Below are 20105 nucleotides of genomic sequence, written 5' to 3' on the forward strand. Positions count from 1 at the left end.
GGGACTCGAACCGCTGGCTCCCGCGCTGCCGGCGGCGGGCGGGGAGGAGGGCGCGCCCCGCTCCGGTGTCACGTGACGCGGGCGCCGGAAGTGGCGCGGGCGGCGGCGCAGGCGGCGCTCGGTCGGTGTCGCCGGGCGGCTCCGGGCCGCCCCCGTCCCTTTCCCCCCCCCCAGCCCCGCTCCCGCCGCCGCCGCCCCCGCCATGGGCGCCAGCGGCTCCAAGTCGCGGGGGCTGTGGCCCTTCGCCACCCCGGCGGCGGGCGGCGGCGGCCCCGAGGGCCCCGGCGGGCAACAGGCCCTGGCCCGGGCGCGGGCCGCGCGCGCCGCCACCCCGTTCGTGTTCACACGCCGCGGGTGAGGCGCGGGCGCGGGGGGCGGCTGTCATGGGCCGGGGGGGGCTCTGCTGCTGCGCCGGCCACGGCACAGGCACGGCGCGGGGGTCGGGAGAAGCCGCCGGCAGCGCCGAGCCGGCAGCGGGTGGTCGCTGCAGCTCCCCAGGGGAGCGGGGACCGGCCTGCCCCAGCCCCCGGCCTGGCTCGGGGCCCAGGGGGCCGGCAGGGCCGGCAGGCTCTCATGCCAACGCCTCCCCTCTCCTCTCGGCAGCTCCATGTATTACGATGAGGACGGGGATCTTGCTCACGAGTTCTACGAGGAGACAATCGTCACCAAGAACGGGAGGAAGCGCGCCAAGCTGAAGAGGATCCACAAGAACCTGATACCTCAGGTAATGTGCCGAGAAGGGTGGGGAAAAGTGAGCGCAAAGCGCCACGGTGACATTTGAAGTCTGGACTTTACAGGAGCCATTTCCCTCAGGGCATCTTCTTGCTGGAAAGGTGGAGGCTCTCTCCTCCCCCCAGCTGCTGCCTCAGAGCCATGATTCCTGTGTGTCCTGGCTCACACCCCTGTCACCTGAGGCTGTGACAGGAAAGAGAGAGCTGGTGGTACCCTCCAGCTGCTCTTTTTGGAGAGAAGTAGTGCCTGAGCCTTTCAGAACTGCGAGGCTGGGGAAGATAGCTGAGCCGGGTGTATGTTGTGGGGCACAGAGTGCCAGGCAGCCCTACATGGCCATGGTGTCACCTTACCGAGCACCTTCACGAGGTGTAGGGGGCTGTGCTGCCTCAGCCAGTGTCATGTCACTGTGGAGGGACAGGTCCTGTGTTGGGGAGCAGCAGCCAGAGCCTGTCAGCTGCTGACATGAGTTCGCACATCCCCTCCAGCTGCTCAACAGTGTTGACAGCTCTGTGCTTTGCTCTTCAGTGGAAAAGTCTCCTCTTTAAATAAGCAAGTGGTGTGAAGCTGGGCAGGGGCTGGGATGTGAAGTGAGGATCATGGTGCAGGGGCAGGAGAGCCTGCATGTAGGGAATCTTTATGGGGAATAAATGGAGAAAAGGGCAGATCAAACCAGGGCTGGAGAAAGCACGTATAAGAGTCTATCTTAATTAAGCAGAAAGGCATGGCTGTAGTGAGCACCTAGGGTGAGCTGTCAGTGTGCTCTGAGGAGTGGGAGCCTCTCAGCAGGATGGGACCCCTCTGAGTGCTGAGAAGGCAGTTATGGACAGAAGGATTTGGTGCTGCTTCCTGGGCTGGCATTCTAGCAGAGGCAGGCTTGGCCTGTGGAACTGATTCTTCGTTCATGTGGGTTGAAACTCACCCAGTTGGAAAGCTTAGCTGAGCTGGAGAGAGCAGGTACCAGCACTGAACAGTCCTTTTCTAGCACAGGCTTTACTCTGGTTCTGTGGGTGCAGGCCCAGCACCCGCTCCCCCCTCTGCCCCAGCCCCCAGCTGCCAGCAGCTCCTCCCGGTGCTAAAACAGGAGAAGGCTTGGACGGGGCATGGGAACGGTTCCTGTGGCTGGTGTGGAGGGAGCGTGCATTCATAGCCTCCCCTCTGCACAGAAAGCCGCTTTTCTTGTGCGCCAGCTGCCCCGGCTGCGTTCTCTCAGAGAGCTCTTTTCATTCTTCTAAATCCCGTGAATGAAAGGTGCCGGATGAAAAGCCCAGACAGCCAATATCTGCCAGTCACGCACCAGCTGCTGCACAGGCAGTGCCTGGCAGAGCAGCTCCCTCCTTTCTCGCCCTGCCATGTGTGGCAGCCAGCCGTGCCGGCCTCGGCTCTCCAGGGACGAGTGCGAAGGGCAAAGTGCTGGTGCTTTGTGTGCTGCTGCTCAGGCGTACCTGGTGTCACAGGCGATTTATGGACCCTGGGCCCTCCGGTTCCTCGAGGGCACGGTGTTCTCTGTCACTGGGTGACTGGCAGGGCTCGGAGATGTTGATTGGCCGTCCCTTCTGCTCACCACTCTGACTCTTCTTTTAGGGCATAGTGAAACTAGAGCATCCTCGCATTCACGTGGATTTCCCAGTGATTATCTGCGAGGTGTGAGTCCCAGACATCGCTGCCTGCGGGGGAAGGCCCTGCCCCACCGCCCCCAGCCTCGCCGGGCCAGGCTGCATCGTGTTCCCACCGAGGAGGACTCCAGGAATGTGGCGGGACAGTGGCTCTCCCCTCACCTGGAGGTGAGGCAGGATGGAGCAGGCCCTCGCAGGAGATGGGTGACTCTGTGCAACGACTGCTTAAAAAACATCCTCGCTTGAGTCAGAAGACTAAAATACCTTTTGTAGCCTCTAGCCGACGTTTGATGGGTAACTGGAACTGCAAACAAGCTGCTGTGATTGAGCTGTGAAAGGGAGAGCAAGCCTGCACTTCTCACCAGAGAGAATCCCCTGCTTCTCAGGTATGCGGCCCAGGGAGAGCCAGGGCACAGTAATGCCCTGCCCTGCACCCCGAAGTCCCTGGGGCCCGCAGGTTAGATGGCCAGTGTTGCAGCATGTCCCTTTGACACCGGTATGATGTGACACTCCCCTGTGTGGGTTTGTTGCTGGAGGATAAACAGGGCAGGCTGGGGGGTCTCAAAGCACATCAGGCTGGCTGCTGCTCTCCTCTTGGAAAGGGGATGGAGATCAGATGCCTTTCTCTTAGGCCTCGGTCTCTTCCCCCACTTCTTGGAAAACTGCATTTCCCTGCTTATGCCAGCACTGGGGAGGTTGGCTTTGCTGCTGCCTGCTGGAGATCTCTGCAGTCCCTGGCCACTGCTGGTGGCAGTAAGGTCCCAGCTCTGCAGCAGACTTTCCTCCTCCGTTGTCACGCTGGCTCCTGCTGAGCACCATCCCTCGCCTGCCGTGGGGCTGGGCTGCCGGGCAGCTTCCTCACCCCCGCTGCTGTTTGAACAGATACCTCCCTGTAGGCTGGGCCTCAACTGAGCCAAGCAGGAAAGGAATCCTCTCTTCCTTCCCTGTGCCCCCAAAACAATCAATCAGCGTACCTGCCCCGGCTTGGAAATCTCCCTGGCGATGTGAACTGTGGTTCCTCCCGCATCCCAGCTGGTGGCAGGAGGAGAAATGTGATGCACTTTAAAGGGAGGCTTTCTGCCCCGCCTCGGAAGGTCCTGCTCTTTTCTCCTCTTTCCTCCCACCTGAGAATGTCGAGGTCTTGGCGGCACTGAAGAGCCTCTCACCCCTGTGTGTGTCCAGCTGCTGGGGGAAAGGCCTGACCCCAAATGCCCCTTGGCAGCATGAGGAGCTGCTGCCTCCCCACTCGGCTGTGCCCGGACCGGGCAGGCAGAGGAGGACCGGCAGCAGGCACAGCTTTAAAGTGGGTCAGAGCCTACTCCCCACAGCAGCCAGCTCGGCTTTCCTCCTCTTTCCTTCCAGAACTTATTTACTTTCTAAGCACTTCAGATGTTTGCTACCTCGATTTTTAATTTAAGCTGCTGGCACTTGGCTGCCAGCCCTGTCGGTGTCTAAGTTGGATGTATCCATCCCCGCGTCCGCCGAGAGCCGCCTGGGCGCGGGGCCACATTCCCGGCTTCAGGGAGATAACAGCGATGTGGCTGTTGCTGTCTTCCTGTCACCACCTCTTCCCTTCACGTCCCTCCACCTGCAGTTCCCATCGACAGGAGCGAGCACACAGGGTGAAATGGATGTGCTGGTTGCCACCAGGCATGGAAGTGGCAGGGCAGGGCTCGTCTACACTGTGATGCTGGGCACTTCTTTCGTCATCTTTTGTTCTGCTTGCTTGAAAGAGTCTTGTCTTAAAACAATCCGTCACTGAAGTGTTTCTTATTTGCACCACCTGCTCTTGAGTTTCTCCCTGGCTGGAGCTCCGTGGGAAGGGCACCCCTTGGGCTCCACAGGAGAGCAGGAGCTGCTGTCCCAGGAAGAGGAGAGAAAACCATGGCCACACTGTCGGTGCTGCCTTGCCCCAGGTCTGTTTGAAGGCAGGGGAAGCTGCACTGACCCCGCCTTGGGCATGGAGGAAAGAGGAGGAGGAGGAGGAGTGGGGAGGGGGTTTGGTGCTGTTTGCCTGCCCCAGTGGGGAGCCCCTCACCTGGCTACCAGCCAAAAATCTGCTGGCAAGGCACAGCCCGAACCTGGGGGAGGGGGCAGAGACTGTGATCAGCTTAGCAAGGATGCTTTTGTCCTTTCTGACAGGCTGCCCATCCTTCCCCCAGCGTATTAAACATGCTCCCCTAAAACCCATGCCTTCTCCCACCCTTCTACCCCCTCAGTGTCACCAGAGTGGCAGCGAACCTCTGCAGGCTGCCAACAAGCTGCATCTCCTGCCCTGCTTCTTCCCAGGCTGGTCCCCACAGCAGCCAGCCCCCAGGACCCCAGCAATCCTGCAACAGCAGGGCCTTGGGAGCACCTGGAGGGATCTTAAAAATGTGAAGGTCACTGTAAATAGTATCTGTGTCCACTGTGGTGTTGGAGCAAGCAAAAAAAAAAAGTTTTCCTTTTGATTTTTTTTTTTTTTACAATTTCTGTGCAACATTGTGCTTTCCTGTGTGGATGTGTAGCAGAATCGTACTCACAGACACTAGGCTCCTTGCTCCTCTAGGGTGTGGGTAGGACCCATGGGTTTGGGAAATGTACACTACTTACGGTCCTTCCTCCCAGTGCATCTGTCCACTTTTGTTAAATTTCAATAAAATTATTTGTAGAGCTCACAAGTCCCAGAGCTGTCTTACTGGGGAAGGCAGCTGTACCTGAGGGGAGGTGGACTTTGCTGCTGGCATTTCGAGCCCCCTGTTTTTGTGGGAAGGGGGTATTTGTGCACATGTGGCCAAGCTGATGGTGAAGGACCCCTGAGTCACAGCCATTTCTCCAGGTTCTCCAGTTGGCACACGAGACTGGCAGGAGTTGGTGGCTTTGTCAGGCTGTGACTCTCTACTTGTAGCTGCTGTGACATCTTTTAAATATATACCTAAAGTATATAAGTAATGTGAAACATATGTAATTTCCTTGTTCATTCCCGAAGGCTGGAGCTCAGGCCTGTCTCCCCTCCGGTGTGGGGACGGAGGTCAGAGGAGCTGGGGTTCGCTGGCAGCCCAGCCCCAGGCTGACTCTTCCCATGGCTCCGCCCGAGCCCCGCGGGGGGGAGGCTCCGCCTGTCCTCGCCTTCCTCGCCTTCCCTGCCAAATCAGTGCCTCATTAATCACGGGGGCCTGACGTTCTGGAGCCGGCGTGACCCTGTGCTGGGATGCCGCCCGTCCCTCGAGCATTGGCGGCTGTCCGTGGGGCAAGTGTGATCTCACTTTGTTCCCCAGGTCCTGTCCCCGACAGTCCCGCAAGTGTTTTCCTGCAGCCACCGTCACTTTTCATCATTTCCTCTGAGCAAGCCGGCTTGGAAGTGATCTGCTGATGAAAGCTGTCATGAGAGTGAGTGGTGCAGGGTGTCCTGCCAGCCCTCCAGCCTCGGGAGGATGAGGCTCTGGCTCATTCATCCAGAGCGACCCCAGACCCAGGAGGGATGGATGGATCCTGGTGGCATAGAAGTGGACTGTGTGGCTGTGCAGGGTGGTACAGCCTGGCGAGGTTACACAAGGCAATGGCTGTGGCTCTCTGGCTCTGTGACCATCTCTGTGAATGCCAGGGCCACTGCAGTCCCCTCCTGCTGTCCGTGGGGTAGGGCCATGCCCAGAGCCCCCAGCCCAGGGTGAAGGCAGGTGCTGACATCCTCTCCTGGCTTCATGGCTACTCCATCCCCAAGCTGACCTCCTCTCACAGCTTGCCCTGACCTGTCTGGCGCGAGTGGCTGTGACTCATGACCCGTTATCTTTATCTGCCGTCCATGAGGGATTCCCATCCTCCTGCTGCCTGCCTGGAGCAGCTCGCCGCTCAGCTCACCCTGGCCACTGCCCGCTGTTGCCATCCTGGACCCCTCTACACTCTGGGAATGACTTGGAATGATCTCATGCTCAGCAGGGCAAGGGGAGGCTGGATCTGCCCAGCTGCCCCTTCCCAAAAGCAAGTCTTCCCTGTGGAAAGGAAGGAGGGAAACCGAGTCAGGCGATTCTCCCATTGAGGGGACAGCAGTGAGAATCTGCGTCACACTGAGGACTTGCAGGCCTCCCAACAGTGGAAATCTGTGACCCCACTGGCCACCCCACTGCCGGTGGGGCTGGATACCTTCGCAAAAGGAGGATGGAAAATTTTAGCTGCTGGCGAAGGAAGCCTGTTTACTGCCCAGAGGGGAAGGGCAGCGCCTGCAGCGCTGGGACTTCTTGGCTCCCCACAATCTCTCCCAAGGGTTTTGGCAGCCAACGCCCGGCCAGCAGCTGACCCTCCCAGCCCCTCTCCCAGCTGGTGCCTGGCATTGCCTTTAGGCCAGGCCGAGCTGTGGGGTGCAGCCCGGATTTGGAGTGGCTGGCCTGGATGCAGTGCCCGTCCCTAGCCGGGCTGTCACCCTCTCAGTGGGAGCTTCACCACAAAAGCTGGCACCCAAGTGGTGCCACTAACTGGAGCCAGCTGCAGGTTGCCTGCGGCCACGGCTTGGCACTGGTGGCACCAGGAGCTGACACCGAACAATGCTGGGCTTGGTGCTCCCGCCTGGTCCTTAGGGAGCTGGTGGGTGGCTGGGGAGCACTTCCGTAGATTCAATCCTGCTTCCTTCCCCTGTCGGCCCCGACACACCCTCACAGTTCCTGTGCAGGGGCACCCCGATGGCCCTCAGCCTAATGGGGCCAGCCCTGGCCAGAGCAGGCAGGGGACAGGCAGCAATGGGGACTGCCACATGGCTGGTTCCTGAGCCCTGCCTGTCCCATCGCCTGCCAGAGGGGACCCACTGGAGCCTCAACAGTGCTCTGGGAAGGAAACCCCCCCAGCGCTGTTACACCCATGGCCCCCCTTGTCCTCTCCAGGCAGGAAACCCACGGGGCCATGGCTGAGTCAGCAGCACCGACTGCCCTAGCCCTGCACAGGATGTCCTGTCCGGCACAGCACCGCCCTGGGGTCACCACTGTCCTGGGGACACTGCTGGTGCAGGGACACTGATCTTCTGGGGTCTCCACCACCTTGAGGACACCAGCATTCTGGAGTCACTACCATTGTAGGGTCACCAACCTTTTAGGGACAACATGATCCTGGAATACCATCCTGGGGCCACCACCATTCCAGAGTCCCCATTTTGGAGTGATGATAATCCTGGGGACACCACCGCCCTGAGGTCACCACCACCTGGAGACAACGTCCTGTGACCACAACCCTGGGGATACCACCACCCCCCTGGGGACAGCACCACCCCTGAGATCACCACCACCACCACCCCCCTGGGGACAGCACCACCCCTGAGATCACCACCACCCCGCTGGGGACAGCCCCGTCCCGCGGTCACCGCGGCTTGGGGACCCCGGCTCCTCTCGGCCGCCTCAGCCCCGCGCTTCCCCCGCCGACCGTGGCGCCCCCTGCCGGCCCCAACCGCGGCCCCGCCCCGCCCCCTTCCGCCGCGTGGGGGGGCGGGTCCTCCCGGGCCGTACCAATCGGGACAGGGGGATGGTTCCCCGGTGCCCGGTGCCCGGTGCCCGGTACCGCGGCCCCACGGAGGTGACTGTGTGCGGCGGGGCTCCGCCGTCGGTTCGAAGCCTGGTGCCCCGCGATGGTCGGTGCCATCAGCCCGGCGCGGCGCGGCGCGGGCGGGGCGCGGGGGCGGGGCCGGCGCCCCCGCGGGTGGTGCGTGCCGGAAGGTTTAAAAGCGGCGGCGGGGGGGAGGCGGCGGTGCTGTAGGAGCCCGCGGCGGGGGATGGCTTGAGGCGCGGTGAGAGCCGCGCGGGGAGCGGGAGCGGAGCGGGGCCGCCGGGGGCCGCGCCCCGGCGCTTTGTCTGCCCGGCTCGAACAAAGACGGCGCCGCGCCGGCACTCGGGGGAGCACGAGCGGGCGAAGCCGCTTGGGACCGGGATTCCCGAGAACCGGCCCCCACCCGGGGCTCTGCCCGCACCCCTCGGGAGCTCTCTGCCCCGGGAGGGGACTTGGATCAGGGTCTGCCTTGGGGGGTGCGGGCAGGTCGGCCCCTGCCTGCACCCCCTCCTGCCGGCCACCCTTTCTGACTCGACTCTCCCGCCGCCCCCAGGTCCCGTCGGGCAGGATGCGCGGGGGCTGCGCGGCGGCGGTGGCTGTGCCCTGGCTGGCCCTGCTGGCCTTGGCCCGGCAGCCCCCCGAGAAGCCGTCGGCCGCCCCCCATCTCACTCGCCGGCCCTTCCTGGTGGCCTGGAATGTGCCCACCCAGGACTGCAAGCCTCGCTTCCAGGTGTCCTTCGACTTCAGCATCTTCGACTTGTATGCCTCCCCCAACGAGGGCTTCGTGGGGCAGAACCTCACCATCTTCTACAAGGAACGCCTGGGGCTTTACCCCTACTACAACCGTGATGGTGTGGCCGTCAATGGTGGTGTCCCCCAAAACAGCAGCCTGTCCGAGCACCTCGCCCGCCTCCAGGAGGGCATCGACAAGTACATCCGCTCATCCACCAAAGAAGGGTTGGCCGTCATTGACTGGGAGGAGTGGCGGCCTGTCTGGGCTCGCAACTGGAAGCCCAAGGATATCTACCGGGACGCGTCACAGGAACTGGTGTTACGGCGTCAGCCCACCTGGCCCCCTGAGAAAGTGAACAAGCAGGCAGCGTTTGAGTTTGAGTCGGCTGCCCAGGAGTTCATGGTGAGAACCCTGCGCAAGGCCAAGAGCTTCCGACCCAAACAGCTCTGGGGCTTCTACCTCTTCCCTGACTGCTACAACCACGACTACAGCAAGAACAAGGAGAGCTACACCGGGCAGTGCCCAGATGTGGAGAAGTCTCGCAATGACCAGCTGAAGTGGCTCTGGAAGGAGAGCACGGCCCTCTACCCCTCCATCTACCTCGACCCGCTCCTGGACTCCACTCCCAACAGCCGCAAGTTTGTGCGGGCGCGGGTGATGGAGGCCATGCGCATCTCTCAGAAGCACCACGATGACTACTCCCTACCTGTCTTCGTCTACACTCGGCCCACCTACATCCGCAGGCTGAATGTGCTCAGCCAGGTAGGGCTGTACCACTGGGACATCATCAATCCAAGCCCTGGGCATCTGGGCTTTGGGGTCAGCTGAGGTGGTTCCTCCGCCTGAGTATCGCACCTTGCTCCCATGAGGCAGGGTGGCTCTGGAGGCTGGTGTCTGCACTCATGGGGTTACCAGCACCCTATGGTTTGACTGTTTCCGTGTGATGGGAAGTGGCACCATTTGGCATGGGGCACAGGGCCGGCCCTGGGGAGGAGGAGGAGTGCTTCCTTTCCTAGGACCCCCAGCTCAGCCCCTCTCTGGGCTGGATGATGGGGTCCCACAAACTGTTTCCCTCATGGGTGGGATGTCTGGCAGTAGGACTGGCACCAATGGTGACTGTCACCAGGGAAGTGCCTGGGCAGTACTGCAGGACTCAGGTCCTGGCAGCTGGAACCCTGGGGTGTGGGAGCCCACAGCCCCTGTGCTGTGCTGGCTTAGCCCCTGAGGAGGAGAGCAGCATTGTCCCCAAGTTTTTGGGATAGTCCCTTTTCCTTGAAGCAGGGATTAGGTCTTGCTGCCCAGATCCTGCAGTGGGCACTCTGGAGCACACTGTGCTGGGGCAGTGGGTGCTGCATGGAGTCTGTGGGCACTAACCAGACCCTGTCCCCACAGCCGGACCTGATCTCCACCATCGGAGAGAGCGCGGCACTGGGTGCAGCTGGGGCCATTTTGTGGGGTGATGCAGTTGACACCAAAAATCGGGTAAGTTTGGGGTCAGTGTCAATGTGGGAGGTAGATGGGTGGAGGGAATCACCTGCCCCCAGGGGAGGATCAGTGCTGAGCTGCCCTCTCCATCTGAAGTACTTCTCCCTGGGTCACACCCTGGTGCTTCCCTTTCCTTAGGAGTTGTGCCAGTTAATGAAAAACTACCTGGAAGGGGACCTGGGACGCTACGTTGTGAATGTCACGACAGCAGCAGAGCTCTGCAGCACGACGCTGTGCCAGGGCCGGGGTCGCTGCCTGCGCCAGGACAGCCATGCTGATGTCTTCCTCCACCTCAATTCTACCAACTTCCAGCTGCGGCGTCGGGATGCTGACCACCCCGAGCGCCCCCTCTTCTGGGCAGAGGGCCAGCTCTCCTCTGCCGACATCCTCTTCCTACGGACCCACTTTCACTGCCACTGCTACCAGGGCTGGCAGGGCAGTGGCTGCCAGACACGTGCTGGCCCCCGCAGTGATGCCCCTGGCCCTTTGGCACCGCTGGGACTTGGGGTGCTGTTGCTGCTTGCAGTCTGGTGCTACCTGCCCCGGGACTGAGCTGCCCCTTTCTGTGGCGGTGTAGGAGGAGCCTATTTAAGAAGTCCCTACCCTGCCTGGGAGGCAGCTGATTATGGAGGGCTGTCCCTCACTGTGGTGGTGTGGGAGGAGAGCTGTGTGGTTGCCCCATCTCTACCCACCCTGCTGCAGTGCAGGTGCCCTTCATGGGGATGGGGGGAGGAGGGGGACCCCTCTCCTGTTGTAAGGAGAGGGATGGGGGCAAGAGGGACACGGGGGCGGGGAGCGGGTGCTGCGTGGTGCTGATCCCCCGTGTGCTGCCCTACACTGAAGTGCTTTACCTCGAATAAAGCTGGTCAGACTGAGAAGTGTGGGCTGATTTGGCACGGGGCAGGCACGGATCGCTCAACTCGCGGATACAGCCTCCGGCACGGGGCGGCGTGTGGGTAAGCAGGAAAACTCTGCGGTGTTGGGAGCTGCCCGGCGGAGCTCGGGGAAGGGGCTGGAGGGGCGGGAGCAGAGCCGGAGCCGCGTGGGCAGGCACGGCCGGGCCACCCACGTGGAGGCAGCGTGAGCCCCGCCCCGGCCCCGCCCCAGCGGGATTCCCCGCCTGGCCCTGCCCCGGGCCCCGCCGCTGTCCGGGATGCGGGGCTGGACCCCCGGGACCGGCATCGCTGTGTGGAGACACCGTGCCGTGCGCCGCCGCCAGGGGTAGGTTCAGCCCCGCAGGGCCGGGGGCGCTCCTGGGCCCTGCACGTCCCTGAGCTCCGCTGTCCCGTGCCACGAGTGTCCCCCAGCGCTACCCTCGCGTGGCTCCTGTCCCCTGCACTGCCCTGCTCTGCCCGTGCAGCCTCTCCGGCCGCTGTCTTGTCCTGAGGGCTGGCCGTGGCTGTGGAGCACCTCCCTGCCCACGCCCCTCGGCTGCTGTGAGAGTCGCCGTGCCGCGCTCTCTGCGGCTGCTGTCCCCTGCTGTGGGTGTCCCCAGGTCCTGCCTTCCCGTGCCTCCACGCGTGAGCGGCCCTGGGCCGTGCCCTGCTGTGGCCGCGGTGCCACCGCGGGCCGTGTCGTGCCTGGTCGTGCCCGGTGCCGTGATCTCCCTGCCAGCAGTGCCCTCCTCTCGCCAGGGAATGGCCGTCGCTCTCCACTTCCCGCCCGGCGCCCGCCCGGCGCAGCCCGAGTCCGTCACCGTGACCTTCCTCCCCCCGCCCCGTCCGTGTCTGTTTGTCTTTCCAGCCCACTCATCACCGGCCAGTCATGGGGTGTTGACTCTGCGCATTCCTCGCCAGCCGAGCCCGCCGCTCGTAACGCGGGGCTGACGCCGCTGTCCCACTCTGGGGCCGCTCCGCTGGGCTCCAGCTGCTGATAAATTCGGGGACTTTGAGGAGGTGGAAGAGGTGGCCCTGGGTGACCGGCACCGCTTGGGAACGGAGGTGTGGACTTGGGAACTTGTTGCCGGTCCTGACTTGGGGATAAAAGCGTCAAGGTCTGCCCAGGTCTCAGCTCTCTGCAGGCAGCTCCAGGATCCACCCTGAGCACACCAGCACCATGGCATCAGCATGGTCCTGCTGGGTCCTCCTGCTGCTCCAGCCTGCCCTGACCCACGCTGGGGGACCAGGTCCTGTCCTCGTGAACCGCCCCTTTGTCACCATCTGGAACATCCCCACCCAGCGCTGTGCCGAGAAGTACAATGTCACCCTCAGCCTGGAGGTCTTTGATGTGTTGGCCAATGACCAGCAGTCCTTCACTGGGCAGGACATCACCCTCTTCTACAGCGACAAGTTGGGTCATTTACCCTACTACACACCTGGGGGGGTGCCAGTGAATGGGGGGCTCCCCCAAAATGCCAGCCTGGAGACTCACATCCTCCAGGCCACCCAGGACATCAAGGTGACCCTGCCCAGCCCTGACTCTGGTGGGCTGGCTGTCATCGACTGGGAGAAGTGGCGCCCACTGTGGAACCGCAACTGGGACTCCATGGAGATCTACCAGCAGAAGTCGGAGGAGCTGGTGCAGCAGCAGCACCCACAGTGGCCTCCCAAGGAAGTGGAGGAGATGGCCAAGCAGCAGTTTGAGAAGACTGCCTGCGATTTCATGAACAAGACCCTGTGGCTGGGCAGGAGCCTCCGTCCCAGTGCCTACTGGGGCTTCTATGGTTTCCCTGACTGCTATAACAATCACTTTGATACACTGCCCTACAATGGGACGTGCCCAGATGTGGAGCAGCAGAGGAACAAGAATCTGTCCTGGCTCTGGAGGAGCAGCCGGGCACTCTACCCCAGCATCTACCTGCCCTTCTGCCTCAATGGCACCAACAAGGTGCTCACCTACGTGCGGCACCGCGTGGCCGAGGCTTTCGCTGTCCAGCGTGGAATCCTTGACAGTGGCATCCCCGTCCTGCCCTACTCCCAGATCGCCTTCGAGTACACTCTGGACTTCCTTTCCCAGGTGATGGGGATGTGGGGATAGTGGGCACCTCTTGGGCTGACGGGTTGGCACCACGGACTCTTTATCTCTGCTGTGTGGGGGCTTTGGCCACTGCTGACTTCTCCTCTCCCCATGGGTGCAGGAGGACCTGATGAACACCATTGGGGAGAGCGCGGCTCAGGGTGCTGCTGGCATCATCTTCTGGGGCAGCCTGGACTACAGCACCTCCAAGGTGAGTGCAGACGGGGGCACCAGGTCCCTGTCAGCAGGGACCCCCTAGTTCCTCAGCTGTGCAGGGCTGTGACACTGAATGCCATTGCAGGAGGTGTGCCAGAGGCTGAAGGAGTACGTGGAAGGGCCCCTGGGTCACTACATCGTCAATGTGACGGCCAGCGCTGAGCTGTGCAGCCAGACCCTGTGCTCCGGCCGTGGCCGCTGCGTGCGCCAGGACAACCAGCAGGGCTGGCTCCACCTCGACCCCTCCCGCTTCACCATCGACCTGCGTGCTGGCAAGCCCTGGCTGCTGGCTCAGAGCCTGGAGCCTGGGGAGGATATTTCCAAACTGGCCAGGGAGTTCAGCTGCCAGTGCTATGACAAGTGGCAGGGACCCCACTGTGACACCCAGGGCTCTGCCAAGTGAGCCCCCACGCAATCCTCCCACTCTGGGGACACACTGGGCAGACAGGGTGACACTATCTCAGCACCCATGCCATGGGACTGAGAACCTGACTGTGAGGCTCTTAATAAAACCAGAAAGCACCAGTGTCTCCTTGTCTTCTGCTGCAGCACTTTTGGGGTGGGAGGGTCCTCCTGCAACACCACTGCTGCCTTGTGATGCTTCCAAGAGCTGTCCTTTGGGATGGGGCTTGGGATGTAATGCCCCAGAAAAACCACAAGGAAAAAAGAAAATTTATGGGAAAAGACATAGGAAGAGGGGATGATAGGGGAAGAGGATGAGAAATGGAAGAATGATGGGGGACAGCCAAAGAGTGGAGGCAAAGGGGGTGAAAAGATGTGATTGTGTGGCTGTAGTTGAGGGAGTGTGAACTCCAACCCCTCACTGTGCACAGAGGAGTGGACTGAAACCAATGCCCCCACTTTGATTTTCCCCTGGATATGCAAAGCAATTAAATCCACAAATAATATGCAAAAGCACTGATTTTTGTAACACAGACCACAGTCTTAACCGTACCTATTTCGAAGCAGCTGGGAGAAGGCATGAAACCCTGGCCCATCTAAGATAAAGATGTTGGTATCTTCATCTGGATGTGGAATCACATGCTCAATTCTCTGATTTCAGGCTCTAATTCAGGTAATCTCTCATTGCTGGGACTGCACTGCATGGCACTGTGTTTGTACTGGGGACTTACAAAGCTGCACCCTTAATTTTTAAGCTGGTTTGTGTAAACCATTGCAGAACTACTACAATTCTTATGTTCACTTCTTATTATTACATTAAGGAGGGTCTGAGATTATACCACTGGAAACATAATTAGGCCTTTGGATTCCCCAATCACAGCTTTCAGAAACATACACTCTGTTATTACCAAGCTCTTTGACAAGCTGGGGGCCCCTGAAAAAATTAGTCATAACTGGATTTTGGCCCAGAATTAATAGTTTTATCTAATTCTTATAGAGATAGCTTGGTAAATTTTGTCTGTAAATGTTGGAAACAATATTATCTTAGTATTTTTTGTATGTGAAATGTGATTTTACTTAAATGAACACTCAAACATGCTCCTACTAAGCTACAGGGAATCTGATATTTGCCCTGTATATAATGCTGAAATTGAAAGCAAAGTTCACCTTGCTATTCACACAAAGAAAATTACCATGAATTTCAAGTCCTCCTTATGCCTAGAAGGGATCAGAGCTGTGTGCTCGTAAGTTCAGGTAATTTAATATGCTTCAAGTGTTCAGCTACTGGTGCCTAATTGGGGGCTGGTCTGAGGTTCTCCTGGACAGTATTATCTCAATCCATTAACCAAACTAAGCATTGAGGTGGGCATCAGGAAAGAGACATTTCCTCAGGAGTTGCAGAGGCTCTGGCTCTGTTGGAAGCCCTGCAGAAACCCTGTTTCCAAGTGTGGTTTTGTGGCTTTTCTTAATGAAAAGTAAGGCTGGGAAGCGGCAGACTTCCCTTATTTCTTGAAACAGCTCATTTTCTTGTTAGTGAAATAATGCAAACTTAGGCATTAATGTAGTTTGCCACTTTCAAATAGTAGCTTTCAATGTGTAAGAAGATTTGCTTTATTCATCCTACCTATTCTAGCTATTCTCCTGTCCTTGCCTCTTACACTGCATCTAAAGACACCCAAGACAATGGATGTCATATAATTTAGCTTGTCTTGCTCCAGACTGAGGAATGGAGCCTAGAAAGAGACTGCATGTGGTGCCAGCAGACAATGTGGAAGCACTGAACATCTGCTGGGTTGTTTGTTCCAGGTCTGAAAACCTGTACATGTAGCTCTTGCAGCTGGATGCTGAGCTTCTCCTGGTACACACGTACAAACCTCTCTTGGAAGAAGTAAATCCTTCCCAAAAGCAGATCAGGGCAACTGTATGACTTGAAATTAAAGAGATGGCACTTGAGTCCTTAAAATGCCTTTTATTCCATTCACATTACATTGGAGGCTTGAGGCACACAGGGCTGGTCACTCAGAGCTCAGGTTGCTTCGTGGGCATGCAAACACATTGCAGCTTAAAGGGAGAGAGGAGGGCTGGGTGCTCTGCCAGCCCAGGGCAGGTTTGGGTCGCTGTTTAGCCCCCCTAACTCCCAAGCACACACTGCTGTGCTGTGCCCAAAGCTTCCAGGTGAGCAGCTCACCCAGCAGGAGCAGCTAAGAGGACTCAGAGGTACCTCAGTGAAACATGAGACCAGAAGGAGGAGAAGGAGGATGAGGCAGCAGCACAGAAACTGCCTGCAGTGACACCTGAGCCTGTGAGCAGCTTGAGGTGCTACCCAGAGCAGCAGAGGTTCCATTGGCTTTGAATAAAGCACACGCCCCATATGCCAATATCACTGAGGGTGTGCACAAGGCTTCACTGCTTTCCTGTTAATGCTTTTAACTGAAACTTGCCACTTCTTTTCCACGTGCAATGTCAAAGCTCACTTCTGATTATTGTTTCAAAAGTGAAACATTAACTCCTACAGAAATAATTTCCAGAGCTTGAATTCAAGACTCTGTATCCCAACCCCCCCTCAGTGTCATTCAGAGCAGCACTGACTTGAACACAAAATTTTCAAGCTACCAGTTACTTAAAGCGTCTCTTTCTTATATGTCTTTGTACCTCTGTATCTCTGTTTTATGTTTGAAAATCACCCATTCCAAACATTTTCCCTTGCTCAGGCATTTCTAGAAAAGATGTGAAAAGATTTATAAAAAATAAACCATATTTAAGAAAGATCTAACATCGCGTTCAGGGGCCACAGACTCTGCTACTGCCCTGGACCTGACATCCCTTCTTTCCGAGAACCAGCAGGAATATCAGCCTTCATTCCTCTGATTCATCAGGTTGCAATTTCAGAAGTTACTTGGAAAAAAAAAAAACAAGTAAGCCCCGAAGCGCCGTTTGTGGGCTCTCAGTGAGTGTTTAAACACGCAGCACAAACAGCAGACTTTGCTTTATGTTATACAAACAAAAATGCCTCTGCGCTGGAGAACTTGTCCCGCTTTGTTCCGTAACTTTTTTAATCTGCCATTACTGGGGCTGGGCAGCAGAGCAGGACTTTCACCACAAGAATGTGGGCGCAGCAGCAGCAGCAGCAGCTCCTTTGTTGAGAGTGTTCCAGGCCAGCCTCAGGCAGGGCTGGTGTGTGGGGTGCAAGGGCTTCCACGTTTTCTGCTTGAGAAAAGTGTGGCTTGTGTTTTTCACTGCTGGTGGGACTGTCAGAGGCAGAACACTTGTCCTATTTGCAGCATCTCCGCTGCTCTGATTTGGCAGCAACTTCCCTCCAGTTATTTTCCACCCTGGGGTTTTAAAACAGACTAATCAGTGTCCTGTGCTGGCATTAGTAAATCAGCAGGAGTGTTATCAACAGCCTGAGGAGGGTCAGAGTGAGGCCTTGGGAGCGCTTCCAGTGAAGCCACTGTATAAAACACCTTGTAAACTCATTTTTCTCCAGTAACTTGTTAAGCACAAAACCATACAGTGCTCCAGACTCTGCTCTAATCTGCTGGTGCAGACTTCAAGCAAACAACAAATAATACAGCAAAACATTTTGTGGGAACTGTCCTGCATTTGACTGTAACTCCTCAGGAGGAAAAATTTGATTTGACAGGTTACTGGTCCTATGCCCCAATTAAGACATAAACAGTTGTAATCCTCTGTGCAGTTGGGCAGAGTTCAAGGTTAGTTTCAGCAAAAACAAACCAAGTTAAAATTGAAGCAGGGGAAAAAAAAACCCCCAAAAAAAACCCAACAAAATTTGGAGGCAGAACCTGCCCACAGTGCAGAGCATATATTCTTTATTATCTTATTTGTTTTAATACACACCAACTGATACCGGCACAGGGCAGATACCAGCTGAGATAACAGGGAATTCAGTATTTGAGGCTTGGCTTTTCTCACTATGGCAACAAGTGTGTAAGGAGAGTAAGAGGACATGGATAACTGGCAGCATCCAGCACAGCAAGGGCAGTGGTGCTGAGGTGTGAATCTCCCACTCCAGCACGGTGCCTGATGCAGAACTGCCGTGGATGTCTGAACACAAGCACCCAGTGTGCCCTGGGGAGTATGTGCTGTGCAAAGCATCAGCAGAATAAACACACAGGGAGGTGTTTGCTTCCTTGTCTTCAAGGCAGCTGGGAAAGAGGGTGGTCTGTGTTTAATCTTACTTCCCTTTTCTAAAATAGTGGAGGTGGTGACCCTTGAATGTGGGTCTGCTCTCCCTGACTGCATGAACCAGCTCCTCGGTCACAAGTGACTCTTCATAATCACTGGCCTAGAACAGAAGAGCCTTCCAAAGGTCCCCTTTTCTCTCTGCACTTCTGCCACCCTACCAAAATTAAGTGGATGAAACAGATTCTCTGTCATAAATCCATGCTGCATTTATTCACGCAGACAAACTCCTATGTTGCTTTTTATTTCGTGGATTAACACTTGTTCATCCACTCACAGAATTTGTTCAACCAGTAATTACACTCAAATTGAATGAAATAACCTGAAAATCTGTCATCAGTGTCTGAAACCAGGTGAGCCCAAGAAGAATTGTCACCAAAATCTACTTGGAGTTAATCTTCAGGATATTGGTCATGAAACCTTTTCCACTTCAGTTGTAACTAGAAGGCATAGTATGAATGCTAATTTTCTGCCATAGGGGGAAAAATAATAAAAAATAAATAAAAATAAAAAGCCTTATCTTTGTTTCCTAAGCAAGAAAAAATTATTTCTACCTATGCAGATTTATCACAAAATACCTACCAATTACCAAGAGTAAGGGGATTTATCTTTAGAATGCCCAGATCTGGGTTCTTGGTAGATAAATCGATGCCAGTTATTTTAACAAGGCAGTTAATTGATGAGGAATCCCCAAATTAGAAGCAACACAGACCAGAGTATTCATTTCCATTATGGTTCAAGCTCATAATTTATTTCTTCTATCACCCACACACTGGTGGGAAAAAAATGCAACACCAATGCAAGCAATTTGCCAAAAAATGTGCTTAATGTAATATTTATATAATCTTCTTACATTCTGCCTGTTGTGAAGGGGAGCTGTGATTAAAGATACATTTTTTCTTAGTCAAAGGTTATGGAAAATCTCAGTTGTCTGGGATCAAGAAGCAACACTTGACTACAGCTGCGCATACAAAAACTGAGCAGCATAAAAATAGCACAGCAAGCACTCCAGCAATGCACATAACAAGATTTCCCTCTTCCAAAGAGCCTGAGAAAGGCCAGGCAAGCTCTTATGCTCTGACCAGGCTGGAGATGACAATTCCCACCCAAAAAGATAAGGCCTCCCAAATACCTTAAGTCTTCAGTCCTGGGGTACCTTGACATATTCCTATGCTTCAGGACAAGGATACATCTGCTTTTTTAAGATTTTATAGTCTAGACAAAAGAAATAGCTCAGAGAAAGGGGAAAAAAAAAAGTTCAACATGAACAGTGACTACAAGGTGACTACATGAATAATTGTATTAACTTTTGCTTGCTGGTTCACCTATTGGTTTCTGCTTTTTATTCTCTCCTGCACACTTACAATTTGGGTAAAGATTGCAAATATATCTTTAAGAAAGAATTGTGTTATCTGGCTGAACTGAATGTAGTACAATCCTGCACGTGGCAAATTTCCAAGGAATTTAACAAAGCACCCAACATTTTAAACCTCCCAATGAATCTGAGGAACAAAAATCCAATTGATTTACTCATCTTTAAATTATTATCATCCAAAGGTAGAAATTATTGGCTCACACTAGAGCAGGAGGAATGTGACCTGTGAAAAACAAAGTCAACAGGATTGGTGTTCCCAGGCCGTCCAGGCCTGCCCCAGCCACGTTGCTCTGATAAACCTGATCAGATGCTTTTCTTTGCCAAGCAGCTGAAGGAAAAATGTATTTTTGTGGCCTTCTCTTCAGTTCTTTGAAACCACAAAGCCACATGTAGGGAAAAATATTTTCCAAGGCCTGTAAGTGCAGCAATTTTTCCAATTTAACTGTTTTTGAGGAAGGCACAGGACTAAGTCAAATGTTTTCCAAATGTATGACCCTGCTTGCTCAGTTTGTCCAAGCACAGGCTAGGATCAAACATCCCAGGCAGAAACTATATTTGCCTTGAACACTCTTCTCTCCTGTTGAGTTCTCCTAAATGCAAATAAATTATCAGATTTATTTTTTTCCCTCATGAATCTGTTCCACTTGTTAAATTAACTACACCTCATCAGTCTGGACAAAATCTCAACAACCGCATTAGTGGTTGGCTACACAGATCTTGAGCAATACCCAGGATTTCTAGGAAGTTTTGCTGTTAAGACTTGCACTGGTTTAACAGTGATTTAAGGTGTTTTGCTGTTAAGAACACGAATTCCTCTGCACAGTCAGGATCCTGCAGCGCAGCTTTCATGGTGGGGCACACAAAAGCCAAGGTGTGCCTTCCCACCTTG

The 20105-nt window shown here is 56.1% G+C and overlaps 3 protein-coding genes across 5 annotated transcripts; all 3 read left to right on the plus strand.

The window, feature by feature from the left end:
* Positions 1-90: 90 nt before the first annotated feature.
* Positions 91-5002, plus strand: TUSC2 (tumor suppressor 2, mitochondrial calcium regulator). Of its 2 annotated transcripts, XR_009278294.1 has the most exons (4): positions 91-354; positions 604-724; positions 2314-2513; positions 2619-5002. XR_009278294.1 is itself a non-coding variant. In XM_058845100.1 (3 exons), exons 1-3 carry the CDS (start codon positions 203-205, stop codon positions 2377-2379), a joined length of 339 nt encoding a protein of 112 aa, XP_058701083.1. In that variant the 5' UTR covers positions 91-202; the 3' UTR covers positions 2380-5002. The 2 variants fall into 2 exon arrangements, 1 of the variants encoding a protein (XP_058701083.1); XM_058845100.1 differs by having other exon boundaries at positions 2314-5002.
* Positions 5003-7819: 2817 nt separating this feature from the next.
* On the plus strand, positions 7820-10940 carry HYAL2 (hyaluronidase 2). Of its 2 annotated transcripts, none has more exons than XM_058845002.1 (4): positions 7820-8003; positions 8401-9342; positions 9973-10062; positions 10204-10940. In XM_058845002.1, the coding sequence occupies exons 1-4, from the start codon at positions 7827-7829 to the stop codon at positions 10615-10617; spliced, it is 1623 nt and encodes a 540-aa protein (XP_058700985.1). In that variant the 5' UTR covers positions 7820-7826; the 3' UTR covers positions 10618-10940. The 2 variants fall into 2 exon arrangements, with proteins under 2 accessions (XP_058700985.1, XP_058700986.1); XM_058845003.1 differs by lacking the exon at positions 7820-8003 and adding an exon at positions 8045-8088.
* A 223-nt stretch (positions 10941-11163) lies between these two features.
* Positions 11164-13761, plus strand: HYAL1 (hyaluronidase 1). Its single transcript, XM_058845004.1, has 4 exons — positions 11164-11286; positions 11809-13020; positions 13142-13231; positions 13322-13761. The coding sequence occupies exons 2-4, from the start codon at positions 12121-12123 to the stop codon at positions 13637-13639; spliced, it is 1308 nt and encodes a 435-aa protein (XP_058700987.1). The 5' UTR covers positions 11164-11286; positions 11809-12120; the 3' UTR covers positions 13640-13761.
* The last annotated feature ends 6344 nt before the right edge of the window (positions 13762-20105 follow it).

The sequence above is a fragment of the Poecile atricapillus genome, chromosome 9 (assembly GCF_030490865.1).
Source record: "Poecile atricapillus isolate bPoeAtr1 chromosome 9, bPoeAtr1.hap1, whole genome shotgun sequence".
Classification (NCBI taxonomy): domain Eukaryota; kingdom Metazoa; phylum Chordata; class Aves; order Passeriformes; family Paridae; genus Poecile; species Poecile atricapillus.